At 40.9% G+C, this 16,040-nt stretch overlaps 3 protein-coding genes across 3 annotated transcripts; 1 reads left to right on the forward strand and 2 right to left on the reverse strand.

The window, feature by feature from the left end:
* Window positions 1-791: 791 nt before the first annotated feature.
* On the reverse strand, window positions 792-3,601 carry LOC145898850 (U2 small nuclear ribonucleoprotein A'-like). The gene is made up of 8 exons (XM_082987490.1): window positions 3,470-3,601; window positions 3,260-3,353; window positions 2,953-3,100; window positions 2,510-2,738; window positions 2,251-2,330; window positions 1,999-2,083; window positions 1,368-1,461; window positions 792-1,059 (listed from the first exon to the last, which is right to left on the reverse strand). The coding sequence occupies exons 2-8, from the start codon at window positions 3,339-3,341 to the stop codon at window positions 1,019-1,021; spliced, it is 759 nt and encodes a 252-aa protein (XP_082843616.1). The 5' UTR covers window positions 3,342-3,353; window positions 3,470-3,601; the 3' UTR covers window positions 792-1,018.
* Window positions 3,602-4,069: 468 nt separating this feature from the next.
* Window positions 4,070-10,985, forward strand: LOC145893111 (histone-arginine methyltransferase CARM1-like). The gene is made up of 14 exons (XM_082982054.1): window positions 4,070-4,242; window positions 4,436-4,555; window positions 5,174-5,271; window positions 5,348-5,386; window positions 5,959-6,024; window positions 6,080-6,218; window positions 6,533-6,685; window positions 6,952-7,094; window positions 7,315-7,520; window positions 8,505-8,642; window positions 8,848-8,969; window positions 9,469-9,662; window positions 9,738-9,795; window positions 10,129-10,985. The coding sequence occupies exons 1-14, from the start codon at window positions 4,098-4,100 to the stop codon at window positions 10,248-10,250; spliced, it is 1,743 nt and encodes a 580-aa protein (XP_082838180.1). The 5' UTR covers window positions 4,070-4,097; the 3' UTR covers window positions 10,251-10,985.
* A 1,315-nt stretch (window positions 10,986-12,300) lies between these two features.
* Window positions 12,301-15,553, reverse strand: LOC145904563 (uncharacterized). Its single transcript, XM_082992381.1, has 3 exons — window positions 13,595-15,553; window positions 13,180-13,351; window positions 12,301-13,020 (listed from the first exon to the last, which is right to left on the reverse strand). The coding sequence occupies exons 1-3, from the start codon at window positions 14,687-14,689 to the stop codon at window positions 12,845-12,847; spliced, it is 1,443 nt and encodes a 480-aa protein (XP_082848507.1). The 5' UTR covers window positions 14,690-15,553; the 3' UTR covers window positions 12,301-12,844.
* Window positions 15,554-16,040: the final 487 nt, after the last annotated feature.

Consider the following 16,040-nt stretch of genomic DNA (forward strand, 5'->3'; position numbering starts at 1 on the left):
GAGCAGCAGCTGAGGAAGTGAAAACGGGTATGCCGACGAGCTGGAAACTTTTTTCAGCCACGCGCCATTTCGGTGAACCTATGGATGCGGTAACGCAATGGACGACGAACCGGTAAATATTTCGAACAAAGCACAAACTCTTAGGGTTGGAATACACGCAGTAGAAGAAGTTTCAGTTAATTGTTTTTAAAATTACTTAATGCATTTAATGTGGGGGCTGTGGGTGGGGAACGTCAATTTGTTGGCTGCTGTTACAGCAACATGTGCGCGCGCAGAGCAGTATTAGCACTTGGTTTGAAAAAAGCTTGACAAGTCGCACCAGGTTTAGTTGCTTCAACAATAAACAGTAGATAGTGAAAGCATAGATGTTGCTTGCCTATTTGAAAGCATAAACAATCCGTGCAGCGCCCTCGAGGGAGAAAATATGCTGTTGCAAGACTTTGTTCAAGGAGGACCAAACTTTACAGGCAACTTAAATAGTCATCAGTCCCCTAGGCCGCCATTGACCCTACGTGGACCCCCTGTCGTGCCGGCGCAGGTCGCTGGAATCCTAAAGTGATAGAAAATTTGTTCATGGGCATTTTGGAATTAGCTTCTGTATTTCTAGGGGCTTAACTACTGATAAAAAGTTGAATTGCTTCTTACACGTTAATAAACGTGCCGTATCAGTCTATATGTGTTAAATTCTTTCTCTGATTGGCACTCTTTTGTAGAGACTGACTTTTGTAATGTAAACAGTACACAAGCTTTCGCGATTTTCCCTCGCTTCGTCAGGTGTAAAACCTTACACGTTGTAAGTGTCAAAAAAGAATTTATTTTGTCAACGCAGTTCAAGCAGCATGAGAGAGCTGGTCACGATTTAACTCAAAACAAACAGCAAACCGAGTTTCAATATCGAACATATTTCGCGTTTTTCACGCAACGCGGAACGTAAATAAAACAACGACTTTTTCGTGTGCGGGTGTGTACAGAAACAAAATTGAACTGTTTCACGTTTTCGAGTCATTTGAAAACCGCCTCAATCCTCGTCCATTTCAACATCTCCAGACGACTCTTTGCCTAAAAAGTGCACACATGGTTTTTCAGGTGACAAAAATTTTAAGTATTGTTTAGAGATAAATATTTGCAAAAAAGCCACAATAATTAATGAGAACTGCAAACAGGGTGTGCACACTGTTTCCACATCTGTTTTTAGAGACAAAATTAATTATGGCTCTCTGTGGTAACATAATAATGGTAACATAAAGCTTGTTGAGGTATACATTACAGCAACATGAAAAATTTTTGATATGGAACTTCATTGGAAAGTTTTCATTTTTTTACCCTCGACCACACCTAACTATACACGACATGAAGAAATATAATACCTGGAGGTGGAGCCTTGTTGGGAATTTGCCCAGTAGCCAACATTTGCTTTAATCTTTCCACCTCATCCAGGGACTTGGCATTCAAGATAGCTTTCTGAAATGATATTATGTTACTTGGTTTGTTTTAAACATAACAGAACTTTTTATAACACACTTCCATTCTCTATAACTCAATTTAATTCCATTAATCCAATAGCTTTCAACCAGTGGGTCACACCCCCGTAGATGCCTCCACTTTTTTTTCTAGGTGCCGGAAATGATGGAAGTAAAGTATTTGTATTTTTTTAACAAAACACATTTTTGATTAAAATCTTTATTATGAAAGCCTGTTTTCGGCTGTTAAACCAATTAAAAATCTAAATTGAAAGATCCCATTTGTGATACACATCTTTTTTAAATGTCTAACTGAAGCAGCAATGTTGACAAGGATTTGCTTGTGATAATTGTGTTTAAATTTAATATGACTGAATTATGAAGTTATCCCGATATAATTTTGCATTCTTCACTGTGCAATATTGTTCAAACATTTGTGGCAGGCCATAACTTTCATAAAGGGGTTGACAAACATCCTGAATTACTTTAATGGCTTATGTTGGTATGAAAGAGGTTGAAACAACTGCCTTATGCAAACCTTAATGGCATCTCTGTCTTCCTGTGATGGTCCTGCTGGTTCGTGGTTTACTCCGTTGGTCTGGATTGGTGCGCCAGGTGTAAATCTGTTTGAATTTATTTGGGTTTGAACAACTTTCAATAATATTGGATTATATTGAAACATCAAGTAGTATCTGTTCGCTTTCAGTTTATTACACAAGAAAAGTCAACTCATCAGGCAACTTACCAGAAGGTCTGGTGAAAATTTTTGCAATCAAATTTTAGAGCTTACGTTTTTCTTTTTTTGCCAATTTCGGCCATGAGTTGTTTTCCCTGCTTGGAGCCAAAAAGCTTCTTAGCCTCTTGTTTTTCCTACGCGAGGCCAGAAAAAGTGCAATTACATGTGTTTTTGGTTTCGAAGCAAATATTTAGTATGGTCACCATGAATATGAGGAGCCATGTGCTCAACGATTCGTAGGAAAGTAAATTTTACACAGTTGAATGTCTAATTTTTTCCACATCGCATTGAAGAAGATACAAAAACAGATTACCTTAAGGCGCACTTTGCGGAAGTCCAACACACGAACTGTGGGCAGTTTGTGAATAACATAGAGACGGTAGTGCTGCCTATGTGTAACTGGATTTCTCATCAAACTTAAATATTCCAGTTTCTTGAACTCAGCCAGATGGTCAATGTCGGACAACTCTTGGATCTCACAATTTGTTAAATACAGCTCTTGAAGGTTTGGAATGGACAGATGGATATCTTCATCTATACGGCTGTGAAAAATTAATGTTAGTATTTTCAAAAGGGAACAGTAATTGTTTACCACAGATTTTCATAGGGCAACAATGTCCCAAACTTGAGTTTGTAAGTTGGACAGAAGATTTTTTTCGTCGAAAATTACTTGCATGGACTATCCAACATTTTAAACATAATGCATTTTGAACTTGTTTTTACGACTATCGGTCATGTTGTCTTTTAGTTTTATACCATATTCTGTTGTTGTTAAAGTGGAGAGCTTTGATTCTGGGCAGTAAGGGAAATCCATCAAGTTTTCTTATGTCATTATCTGAGAAGTCGATTGTATCAAATTGATCAAGGGTTGCACCCATGTTTTCAATAACTGGTATCTTGTATCCTGATAAATAGGGTAATGATAATCTTGATGAGAAGAGTGTCTGAGTTTTGCTTCATCCAGTATTGTTATGATACTAACAGATGTTTTGCATACACAGGCTAATAAAGTTACAACATAAGTGTAGTTATTGTTTAAAAGATCAGTTTTGATTTGGATTACCTCGCAAAAGTAATTCTCTATCCCGCACAGGATTAATGTATTGAATGGCTTGCTCAATCAATTCCGGAGTCAATTTAACCATGGTGATAAACTTCTGAAACAAACAAAATGCGAATTGTTTGTCATGCACGAAAGAAAAATATTTTTACATAAATTTCATGTTAATATTACTATTTGTAATTTGTACGGTAAACTCATAATAGTACTTACTGTTTTGTACTTTATACCATAGTATAAAAATTCAACGCCAAATAATGGATGTCATGCACGATTCGAGTCTTTCAAAGTCGCAAACGAACAAACAATTCCTTCCTGCCAGCCCGCTCTTATCGCGCGTGTTTCACAATGGAGTTCATTCGACCGGAACAAGAGCTACTGCATTTGTTAGAAAATTTTAATAAAATATTTTTTTATTTTTGTTATATTTAATTTTCTTGGCTCGCTTAAAGCGAAACAATTTTTTAAACTTGACAAAAATTGGAATCTTTTTTCATGCTTCATTCTGGCAGTGATGCTACACTGAAGTCACGTTGTTCGAGATGGAGCGACGCGCATCGCAGCGGTTTTGTTCTTCTCACTCAGGTGCGCTTGCCAGCATAAAACATGTGTTTGTCCCTCTGTGTTTCGCTGAAGTTCGACATATGTTCAAGGAAAAAAAAGTTTGTTGTGTCATTGTTATGTAAACGCTACAGGTGTACGAGGTATGGGCAGCAATATCACCATAATAAATCCGATAAAAAATATGTTTTTGCCTTAGTTGTCTCGTGTTTTGTAAAAAAGCTTTATTAATGGTGTTTTATATCTAGCGCGTGCTTTGTAGTTTTTCAAAATTTATATTATGGCGTCCGCTTTAGTAAAATTTGAACAGGTGAAAGTGTCATATCTTTACAAAGAAAAGGGGGAAAATGATGTTGACCAATTGTTCACAGTTGAGGTGAAGAGAGTTGCAGAAGAAGCAAATATATCAATTTTCAAAGGCAAAGGTATGAGTCTATACTAAAATATTGCGTTCTGTTTGTGCAGTTTTTGTGTTTTGACAAATTTTTCGCTAAAAAAATGCAGAAGCATAATAATCTGATTGCATTGTAGAGACATATTATCCGAATGTTGCTTGAACAGTTAACAACTCATTATTCTTGTAGTAACAGAAATTTAATGTTAATTTTTTTTGAACAGATGTTCATCTAAAGTGCACGATCAATTCTGAAAGTGAGTGTTGCCGAGCTGCAAGTAACGTCTACCTCATAAACGTCCATGGCAACACCAGCATATTGTTGAAGTTCAATTCAGATGATGGTAAGATGTTGTCATGAATGCAATGCTGTCATGAATACAATGCTGTAGTAACATGCAACTTTATGCTATTTTATTCATTTATTTATTAATATTCCAAGTATCAAGATGGTTCTACAGGCTAAGCGTAAGCATACCAAGCATTGCAGCCCAGCTAGATAAGCGGCTTGTTGTCTGATTATAGTGGTAGAGATACCCTACTTACATGTAAAGTTTGCCTGGCAAGTTGCGCGCTTGCTCACCAGTTTACCTTAGCCACAATATACCCTCTGAAACCGCCAACTTCCTGGAGCTCAATTGGTAGAGCTTTGGCCTGGTTAGCCCAGGGCTGTGAGTTCAAACCCCACCGGGAGCTTGATTTTAAGATTTTGCCTCGACTTGTTGAAAAAGGTGGCTGATCCAGCAAGGCTGCTATGCCTGTAAACGTAATGATTATGATACGATAGCTGTGATTGCCAAGTAAGGACTTGCACAGTGAGGCGATTCTGTCAATCATGCCATTGCATGAAACGTTACTGCATTATCAAGATGGCTTGTTGTATTTCCTTTTACAATATTCCAAATGTGGTGGAAAACAAACTTAACATCAGATCTGATATATTGTGTGGTTTTGCATTTTAGAATTTAAGCGATTTCAGTTGTGCGTTGACTTCCGATCAAAAGTGCATTCCCTTTTTGACAAAAGAACTGAGGAATCATCCGCAGTTCAGTATTTTCAGGTAAGATGCAAAACTTTTTGAAAAGAGTTATCCTATTTGTAAATATAAGTCATCGGACTAATTATGTTTTGTGCAGTTCTATGGGTATCTGTCTCAGCAGCAGAATATGATGCAGGTATGTTTAAGCACTACCATGTCTGAACCAAACCTGTGCATTCAGAGAAAACGAACTAGGTTTTGTTCTGCAATTAATTAGGGATGGGCAATTAAGAATAGCGAATGCTCCGGATTCGAATCTTAAACTATCCGAATCCAAATTGTCTTCAAACCGAATACTTCTATGTACAGCAACTTTCTGTATTTACTCAATTGTAAGCTGCCCTGAGACGGTGTTAAAAAATTAATATAAGCCGCCCTCAAATTTCAGCTGCACAAATGGTAGGTTAAACAACTTTATATAAGACATGGCTTACAATGGAGTAAATACATTGTGTATCTTTTTTGAGAACTTTTCGTCAATCTTCTGCTAAGGTGGTGACATTCTAGAATGTTCTAGAATAGTGTATTATTATATATTGCCCATCCCTACAATTAATACATAAATTAAATAGTATTTATGGTCTAAATAATCATTAAAATCTTTCCAAAACTTTGGGCTATGTGTGTATATGTTGCTGGAACCCACAAAGTAATATTATTTCACAAAGCAAATGCTTCATCACATACATGATACATCTACATTTGCAGGACTACATTCGAACTGGAACCTACCAAAAAGCAATGTTACAAAACTACATTGACTTCAGAGACAAGGTAACAATAAACATATTAGGTGAAATATGTTTAACATTTGGTGTGCTTTTGTTAGGTTGTTCTTGATGTGGGAGCAGGTTCTGGTATTCTATCATTTTTTGCCATGCAAGCTGGTGCTAGAAAAGTTTATGCAGTAGAAGCCAGTACAATGGCAGAACACACCAAAAAACTTATTTCGTGCAGTCAATATGCAGGTAATTGCTGTTGATCAATGAATAAATTTTTCTCACATATCATGTTTTGTACATATCGACCGAAGTCTTGCTTGGATGTTTGTAAGTTAGGGTTGTAAAATGATTCGTTGTAAATCCCTAGTAGTTTTACTTATCATGATAAGCCTTGCAATGTGAAACCTCATTATATATCCCAATAAGCCCAGTTCCATTATGTCAAATGCTTAACCTGTCATAAATAAATATATTTTTTGATAATTTCAAGTCAATTTCTGTAAGACAGTTCTGCGAAGTTTGTTATGGATTTAATGTACCCTGTACACACACTACTACAGGAAGAATTATTGTTATTCCTGGAAAAATTGAAGAAATCACACTGCCAGAGAAAGTTGATGTCATCATATCCGAGCCTATGGGTTACATGTTGTTTAACGAGAGGATGCTGGAAACATTCCTTCATGCCAAGAAATTTTTTGGACCCCAAAATGGTTAGTTGACTGGCTTGTAATGTTGTTCCTGAATCATTATCCTTCTTAGTTTTGCAACCATTGCATACAACAGTTTCAAATTGTATGCTGTAAATAATAAAAAACTTCAACTGCCTTGCTTGCAAAAAATTGTGTGCCTTCAAGTTACAGAAAATTGATTCATGCGCCCATTCTGACAACATGATTGCAATTTGAATTAAATTATGTATGATACAACTGAAGAATTGAGATTATATTCTTACTGATATATTTTCAAACACCTTAAGGTCTGATGTTTCCCACTGTTGGAGATTTGCATATCGCCCCTTTCTCTGATGAACTGTTGTACATGGAGCAATTCACTAAAGCCAATTTCTGGTATCAGCAATCTTTCCATGGTGTTGATTTGAGTCCACTTCGTGATGATGCTGTAAGTATAAAGCATCATATCAAAATAATTTTACATTGCTTTTGGTCATTTGGTACACTGGCATAACCACCAACATCGAAAAATGATAGTTATGATCTTCAAGTAAAGGTCATCTTTGTGGGGGCGATCCGGCCTTTTCATGCAATAGCATTAACATATCTGCATTAACTTTTGATTTATCTATAACCTTATGATGTTTAAAATCTTGGAATACTTTCAGGTTGAGGAATATTTCAAGCAACCTATAGTGGACACGTTTGACATCCGCATTTTAGTGGCGAAGAGTGTCAAGCACACAGTAAACTTCCTTGCGGCACATGAGGAGGATCTTCATAGAATCGAGATCCCTCTCCATTTTACAGCACACACATCTGGCACAGTACATGGTTTCGCGTTCTGGTTCGACATTGCTTTCATTGGCACAATGTAAGTGAAACTTGTCAGAAAATTTCCCCCATCCATACAAATCCATTACAAAAGAGTCAGTTTGACAGTCAGTTAATAATTATACAGATGATGACTGCAGTTGTGTTTGAAATGTCTATAATTATATACAATGCTAGTCAGCAATTTGTTACTGATGCTGCCAGGCATGTTATCAATACAAAAAAGGCTCTTCTGGCAATAATATTTATTAATATTTCTGTAGACTTTATTTATCCTTAAAGACTGTTTCCCATTTTACACAAATATGTTGGTTGATGAAACTTGCTTCCCTAAGTAGAGTAATTTTCTAAATTAATAATGCCAGTTATACCAAGTAGTGTCATACACAATATTTGTCAATCTCAGGTGTGCAAGGAGGTGCTTACGTAAAATTAAATATGTAATGAAAATCATTAAATAACACCGTGCAATTGGTGGTTCACCATTTTCATCACTGCTGTTTAACTGCCAATTACAGTAATTGCAACAACATGTGGTGCCCAACCTGGCTGACATTTTGCTTAGACCTGGTAGCTGTGTTTGATTATAGAATCTTTTGTGTTCAGTGATTTTTGACATTTGTTTGCCTTCATTAGGTCAAATAACACAGAAATATTTGATTGTAGAATTTTCAGGTAGTTTAATATGATTATGATGGTGAAAACCATCAATCACATCATGTGAATGAATGTTTTCTTTAGCTAATCTTAGGTAGCTTGAAATAATTGCAAAGTATTCTCTTGCCAAAAAAGCACATTGGTTACCATATAAGGTAATGTCTGGCATCGTGGCTGTAGGGGGATTAGAGCCGGTCTTGACCTTTCCTTTGACTCAACTGAAGATTCCACTGGTCAGGGTGGAAGGACAAGATGCCCTTGTTTATAAGAAAACATTTAACTCTCTTTGGGGAATCTTCCCATTTTACTTTGAATAGCTGCTCTGTGTTTGTCTTTGAAGTCTTATATTATTGTTGTTTCTTTGCAGTACCACTGTATGGTTGTCCACCTCACCCACTGAGGCACTAACTCACTGGTATCAAGTCAGATGTCTCCTCAGATCTCCTCTTTTTGTAAAAGCTGGTGAGGTCTTGTTGGGAAAAGTTGTTCTTCGTTCAAATAAAAGGTGAATTAAATAATGTAGTCTCAGTTTTATCTAGCACTGATTTTCAGGACTTTTGCAGTAATATGTAATGGTGACCAAACTAAAGTCCCAAAAATGTTGACTGATTTGAAGTGATGTAAAGCTGAAGTTTTTGGCAGCTGTTTCAACTTAAAACGACCTATTTTCCTTACTTCTATTATCCTTACGCATCGCGGTGTGTTCCCAGACAAAGCTATGACGTTGATATCGAGGCGATGGTGGAAGCGACCGGATGCAAGTCGGAAAACACACTCGACCTCAAAAATCCATTTTTTCATTACAACGGCCAACCACCAGCGCCACCTGCCGGTAACAATATTTACAATAAAAAGTATCACCGAAGAAGCTCGTTTCCAATAAAAACCAACGCGTTTTTATGGAAATTGTTACTTAGCTGGTAGCAGAAATTTGGCCACCGGAATTACAAACCTTCCCTTGCGTTGTCCATAACGGCAGTAAATACATTGGTTGTCTTCTCACCTAACGAAAGTCAATGAATCTTGAGGAGATATGGTCGCTTCCACCTCAAGTTTACCTGGACGGTTATGCCAAAATTTTTATAACGGCAATATAGCTTATTACACAAACCTACTCAAGGTGCTGTTGTGAGCTTGTTGAAATCAGCAGGTTTATTTGTTACATTTTTGTCAAAAAGGGGGCTGGGATTTTCAGAACATTTGCCAGACGCGCGCTAAAGTTTAATAAACCCTCCACTGAACGCACAGCGGGACTAAGTAAACCTAATATACTGCGTCTTGCTGTACTCACAATAAAGGTACCGAACAAACCCTGCCAACACTTTCATCAGGTGCAAGCAACACGTCGCCTTCCGACGCTTACTGCTCGGGTGTAGCGGGCCAAGACTCATCAAACGTCGGTACTAACATGTATCCCAGCTCTGTAGCTCCCCCCCATCACCCACAACAACAACAACAACAACACGACGCTCAGCACCACCAGCGCTCGCATCCGCAGCAAGCTCACGCTAATGCCGTATATCAGGTTCGTAATGCTTGTTCTATGTGTGTGGAGATCCTTGTGCTATATTTTTCGACTGACTTTGACCCTTGGTTTCAGAATCATGACCACGGACGAAGTCAGGTTCCCAACGCCCACTGCAACACCGTCCCCCTCTGTAAGTAGTCGTTTTCACTTATCCTTGAGCCCACAGACATGCGTGATTCATTCGTTTGACTTGGCGCGTGTTTGTTAATTTCCATATTATGTGGGAACACGGTGGGTTGGATAAAAATGTAGTGATTTCCTGGTAACAGCTTTGTTTTTATGGTTCGGTTAGGGTTTGAAACTTTTTGCCGTATGATTTTTGCCCAAATCATGCTCAACAAGTCGCAAGTACACGTTTTGCCACCTAGGCACGAATCGCTTTGTAAATAGGTTTGCTTCTACTATACGATAATGTCTCCAACACCATTCCCAATGGACTCCAGTTTGATTCTTTTATGTGCAGTGAGCGGGGGAATCCCTTTTCCCGGCACCGTTGGCAACACAAAGACGTCATTGACGCCTGGTAGCGTTACACAGCAGCACGTGTCCGTGACGCAGAACGGTTCGGCTAATCTCTACTATTGAGCGCTCTCTGGTGCCACCGCACGGCGTACCGTGCGCTGTACATATGCCCGGCAGGCGGCGACGAAGACTCATGACTCAAGTGGCGTTCTTTGGCTTTTCGTGAAGTATTGCCACTTGTTTTGCCTATCTACCGCCGCCGTGCGGCTACTATGTTTGCGTCGCCGCAGGATGTCGTATCGACCAAGAGTTTCTGGAAAGACTGCAGGCTTCCGAGTCCAGCGTTGACAGAAATATCGAATCATTTTTAAGTGTGTTTTTTCTCGTATATCTCCGTTAATTGACCGGTCATGTTGCTGCCGTGAAAATATCCACCGCCTTTAAGCACAGCATGCATTGGCCGACATAATACATGCGAGGATACCTGTTGTAATTCGCGACCTCGTGCAACTAACCCATCTTTCTAACCGCCATTCTGTAGCAAAGTCCCCGCTTTTAAATCTGATTTACTGGTGCCATTGCAGCTCCTAACCCGTAACGAAGCCTCCATGCTTTTGCAATCCGTTAACCGCTCCCCGTGTTAGCCGATGTTGTTTACTGCCCTAAGCGCCCGCCTCCTGTCACAATCGCCTTTGTTACACCATTCAAACCGCGCTACACCTGTATTCTGCGTCTCGAGTCACGCTTTTCGCTTTTCTTTACTCCCAATGTATATTCCGTGGTCTTGGCGGCACTCCAAAACAGGAATTCGAATTCCTCGGAGGTGATGCGGTTGACGCAATAAAACGATGGCCGCTACTAAAATAGAAATGAGTGCTGGGTTTGAGTTGGCCAGTACTCCGCAACCGGGGTGTCAACAAAACAAAACAAGTTTTTTTTCGACTTTTTTGACAACTTTTGAGGAAAAATCTTATGTTTATGCAAACTTTTGTCGTTACCACAGTTAAACAAATCGTTGAGGTTAATTTAAACTCTATACCTAGACCGAAATTATGCATGACTACCTACAATTCCCGAAAGTTTGGAAGTGTGAGATCACTGAAAATTAGTTGCAGAGAAAACTACGTTGGAAGTGCGGGTGGTCTAATACACTTCCAGCTAAGCCAAACAGTAAACATACTAAACAATGGCGGGAATCATTCCTCATTCTATCCCATAACCACAACGATTCCCATGTTTTGCTCATAAAAATGAGACCTGATTTCCTGCCTGCGAGAAATTTCCAGAAACTTTCAATAAAAACACCGCTTGGTGGCGTGATAGAGCTTTTTGCGTGTTGCGATTTTACTGATACCTACGGTTTGGCACTTATACAATGGGGGTATTAATATTTAAGATTTATGAACCAACGACAATACACAGTTTATTGTTTGGGCGGCAAGCCTTAGCAACACAGTCGCCTTGTTGTCGGGAATTTTATATTGCGATGTGGGTAAGTGACCTTCGCTACATATGGGGACGTGTTTAAATCAAAAATCCGTTCATCGGGATGTTTGGAGAAAACCCAGCAGTATATCATATAAAGTAGTTAGGAATTACGACAGGGACATAACGGGTGGAACCAGTATTCCTCAAATACTTTCGTATTAAAATTAAAATTTTGCAATTCTCCCAATGCTTTTATCAGTATAACATAAATGCAATGTCCTGTTATATCTTGCGCAAGGATAGCAATGCTCAGCGGTTAAGGTAACCATGGCAATAATCTTTAATTACCCTTTCTCCATCCCTGATTAGAATGATATGTGACGCAGTATAATGAGGCGAAACCTCTCTGCCCACGCAAAACCCGCTGCAAAATGGACGAAGTTAAAAATATCGGCAGTTCCCAGAAAACTGATTTCACAGTGCGGAACCACCTCTTTTATTCTGCTCTCTCGTAATAAACTGCCGACTGAATGAGTATTATCATCTTTTTCAAATATTTTCCCTTTTCGGCCAAAACAATTCGGGCATTAAACGGCAACATGGAAAATATGACGTTTGCGAACCAAATTTGTTTCAAGCACAGTTCAAACTTTCTATAAAACACTAACTTCTGCCTATATCGTTCTTGGTTTTAACTCGAATTTTCAGCTGTAAAACTTCACAACCACGAATTCAGTTTGTCGCAATTTTTTCAGTTGCAAACGCTTTCGGACAAAATACGGTAATCCCACAGCATGTACGACTCACTTCGTAACAAAAACAATCAAAAGGCGGCAGTGCAAAGCGGTAAAAAGAATAAAATATCTCAATATAAAAGCGCATACCGACGCAGCACGGGGCTTCAACGGGGGCGCGCGCGCGTTTTGAAACTTATTTTGGGACGAAATAATTGTTCGTCGGTAAATATTAAATCGTGCAGTTGTAAAATGTTAAGTTCGGGGCTTGGCACATGTCAATACGAACTTTGATGCTTCAGTAAAAAACCCGCGTGGATTCTCGCACGCTTTTGTTCATTGGTGGGCCAAGAAAAGACTCGGCGCTTGGCGAAATGGGTTCAAACACTGGTACGTTGATTGTCGTAGGCTGTTGCTATTCTTTGGCACTCACAGGAAATGTAGGTAAATGTAAAACATTCGGACTCAACGGCATCTTTTCCTCTGTCTGCTCGTTAGCGCCATCTCGCGGTCAATTTTGCACGGTCGCAGCCAACGAGGCTGGAAACGTTCTCTTCACATGTGGCGCTTCATGTGCAAGGCGAGGTGGTCTGAGCGACTGAAGGCTCGCTCGCACATGCTGCACTTGAACGGTCGGTGTCCGGTGTGCTTGCGATAATGGCGCGTCAGTTCGTCGGACCTCGCAAAACGCCACCCACATCCCTGCCATGTACAGTGGTACGGCTTTTCGCCTGTTAGGAAAGAAAAAACGGTTACAGGTGTGTACAAAAATGCGATTTTAGTGTGCAGAGGTACAAGTCCCCGGTGCGGTAAACGATGTCTCAATAATACGTTTAATCGAAACTAAATTCTTTTAGAGACTAATATGTGAATAATTTTCATGTTCGCACCTGTGTGAGTTCGCATGTGTGCCTTTAGATGTGAACTTTTGGTGTAGGTCTTCCCGCAGCCCATGTAATCACATGTGTGGAGAGTGGCCTTTCTACGTGTCCAGTACCTTCGGCTTCTCTTCGTCTTCTCGCCCGACACGAGCGTCGATTTCCCACTCGCCGCCTGTTTTCCCTGCGCCAGAAAAAGTTTGAATAAAAACCAGTGAATTTAAATTCGACTTTTTGTGTTTGGAAGTTGATTGTATCAACTCGAGTTTTACTATTACAAGTTGATGTCACCTAAAAGACCATATTTTGAGTGATTGCTTTTGAATTTTATGTTTTGTGAAAAAACTCTTGCATATATTATATAACCTTTAGAACCCAAGCTACCAAAACAGTAGAACAGACTTAAAATTGACAATTAAAATGTTACCTTATGGTGAACAAACACGTCGGAGCAACGTGGATCAAAAACCACTTGATTGTGACTTTGGTGATGGTGGTTCGTGGTGTTCCAGCAATGCTCGGGGCTCTGCGCTTTCGCGTTTTGGTAATGAACTGTAGAAATGCCCAGAGGGAATTGCGGAGCAGAGACTGGGTGCTCAAGACCTCCGCTCGGTAAAACACACGCCTCCGTTTTCATTTGAAATTCGAAGTTTTGCTGAGCACCGTAAATATCGGCCGCCGGGTGGAGCTGCTGAGCGTTCGAGGTGTACGGTGGCGGATTGTAGTGCGCGAAATGCTCCGGATTGCCGCTGTCCTGCAGAACCGGACTTTGCTGTCGTCCCACGGGGTTTTGCATAACGTGAAATGGACTCTTTCTGAACTGGTCGTTTTCTTCAGGGCTTACTGGCGGGGTTACCAGGCCGTGTGGCACATGCACTTGGTTAGTAGATTGGTGAAAGGGCGGAGGAGAGTTCCACTGCAGTTTCATCGACGTGCAATCACTCTGCTGGTAAATTTGCTCAATTTTGAACACTGGCTTGGTGTTTTCCTTCGGGGCGTCGTTTTGTCCGACCACGGAGAAATTGTATGGTTGAAAAGTGTCCGGAATGGACGGAGTCAGATGAGATGGAACCTTGTTTCGTTCCGGGTCCGATTGCTGGGTTCCGGTGTAAAAATTCGGCAGCACTTTGCTTTCGGTCGCCTGGCCCAAAAAATCTGCGATCAAGTTGCCGTCGTCCCCAAAATCGGTCCCATTATTCGTTTGGTCTCTGTCCGTAAACACGCCGTGTTCCCGGTCCTGATTCTTAGGGGGCCGGCCGAAGGTGACCCCGATCGATGCCAGTTTGGCGCCGTACTGTTCCTGGCTTACAGCGGCTCCATCGCTGTCGCAGTCGCTGTTCGAAGTGTTTAGAATTGTGTCAAAACAATCGGGATTCTGGTCCCATAAGCTCTCCAAATCGGCGAGGACGTCGTTTACGACCGATGCCGGTTTCGGTGCTTCGTCTGCGCGGGGAAGCAGACCGCCCGTTTGGGGGAATGGTTGGACGAAGTCCTCACTTGCGTTGGTGTCGACTTTGATCATCTCGGCGGAGTCAATCGTGTCTGGCTTGACTCTGTTTACTCAAACCTATGCTCGGCAGTCTCATACAGTGTCAGCTACTGTCTGAAACAAACAGAGTTGCGTTTAGTGACACACCACCGGGCACTCGAAACGTGATACAAGATTAAAGCTTGTTTTTTTCCCGCAGCCGCGGATGGTCGTTGTCACTCCCACCCGGCTTAGCTCCTCCTTTCGAGGCGCAATTATAGGAGTTTCCAAGACCTGAAGCACATAACGACCCAGCCCACCGTCGGTCACCTCGCCATTACAACGCAATACGTGTGGATTTATCTGCGAGAAACGCCACAATCTTGCGGCCCGGATCAGACACTTTTACCGCAAGACCCATTTAGCGCCCATGCCGTCGTAACTGCACCCGCCCATCTGTGCAAAAAACTCATCTTCAATCCGTGCTAATAATCGATGTCCATACGAGTTCGACCCGTAATTACAGGTGTTGCGCAGGCCTACTTGACTTCACTTGCCAAGGTCTTTCCTATTAAACGATATGTCGGCTTTGAGATGTTTTTTGGCGCGGCCATTTCTTCGAAACCACCACGCGATTTATGTAAGCTCCCATCTAAAACACAAGTGCTCTTCCTTAAGCTTTTTTACACCTCAACGCGTCAGAACATGACGAAAGCGTGCAATTATGTTGTTCCATGAAACGAGCTCTTTCTGTAAACCCCCGTTAATTTTTATCTCTAATACATCGTTGAAAGGACTGAAAATACCACTTTCGCCAATACCTATTTCTGCTTTTTCACTTTCTGCCCAACATCGAACAACACAAGTTTGTTATCAGCACAGAATTGTGATCTAAGAATTAACGCCAAAACGCGTATAGATCCCTGGACTAAATTTGATCCCGAAATCGGTAAGTATAACAAGAAACACCGCGAGCTTCCGGGCCGCGCCTAATCTTACTTGGCAGGAAAGCCGACACTGGCTGCTGCAAGTCGAGCCGAACACTTGCAATTCATGCTGTCTGTCAGTTTTGTGCGACGATTCGCCTTTTTTCCGGTGCCGCATCGTCACAGGAGAGCACGCCGCCGGCCACAGGTGAACTACCTTTTTTCTATTTTTTTGCGGCCGCCAAATGAGAGTTACAACTTTGTCGCCGGGCCGGCTCGGGAAGGCCGTGTAGAGCCTCCCACTTCACTTTCGCCGGCCGCGTTAGCCCGTATCGTTGTTTGTATGTTGAATTCCCGACACTTGCCTCGTCGTAAAGCTTAAAAGATTAACTGAAGACACAGCCGACCACTTTCCGTTGTATTGAATAGCGCAACGAAAAGTTTGTTTAAATAGTCTGACATTGGGTGGCCGTAGTTTA

Source organism: Ascidia mentula, chromosome 1 (assembly GCF_947561715.1).
Source record: "Ascidia mentula chromosome 1, kaAscMent1.1, whole genome shotgun sequence".
Classification (NCBI taxonomy): domain Eukaryota; kingdom Metazoa; phylum Chordata; class Ascidiacea; order Phlebobranchia; family Ascidiidae; genus Ascidia; species Ascidia mentula.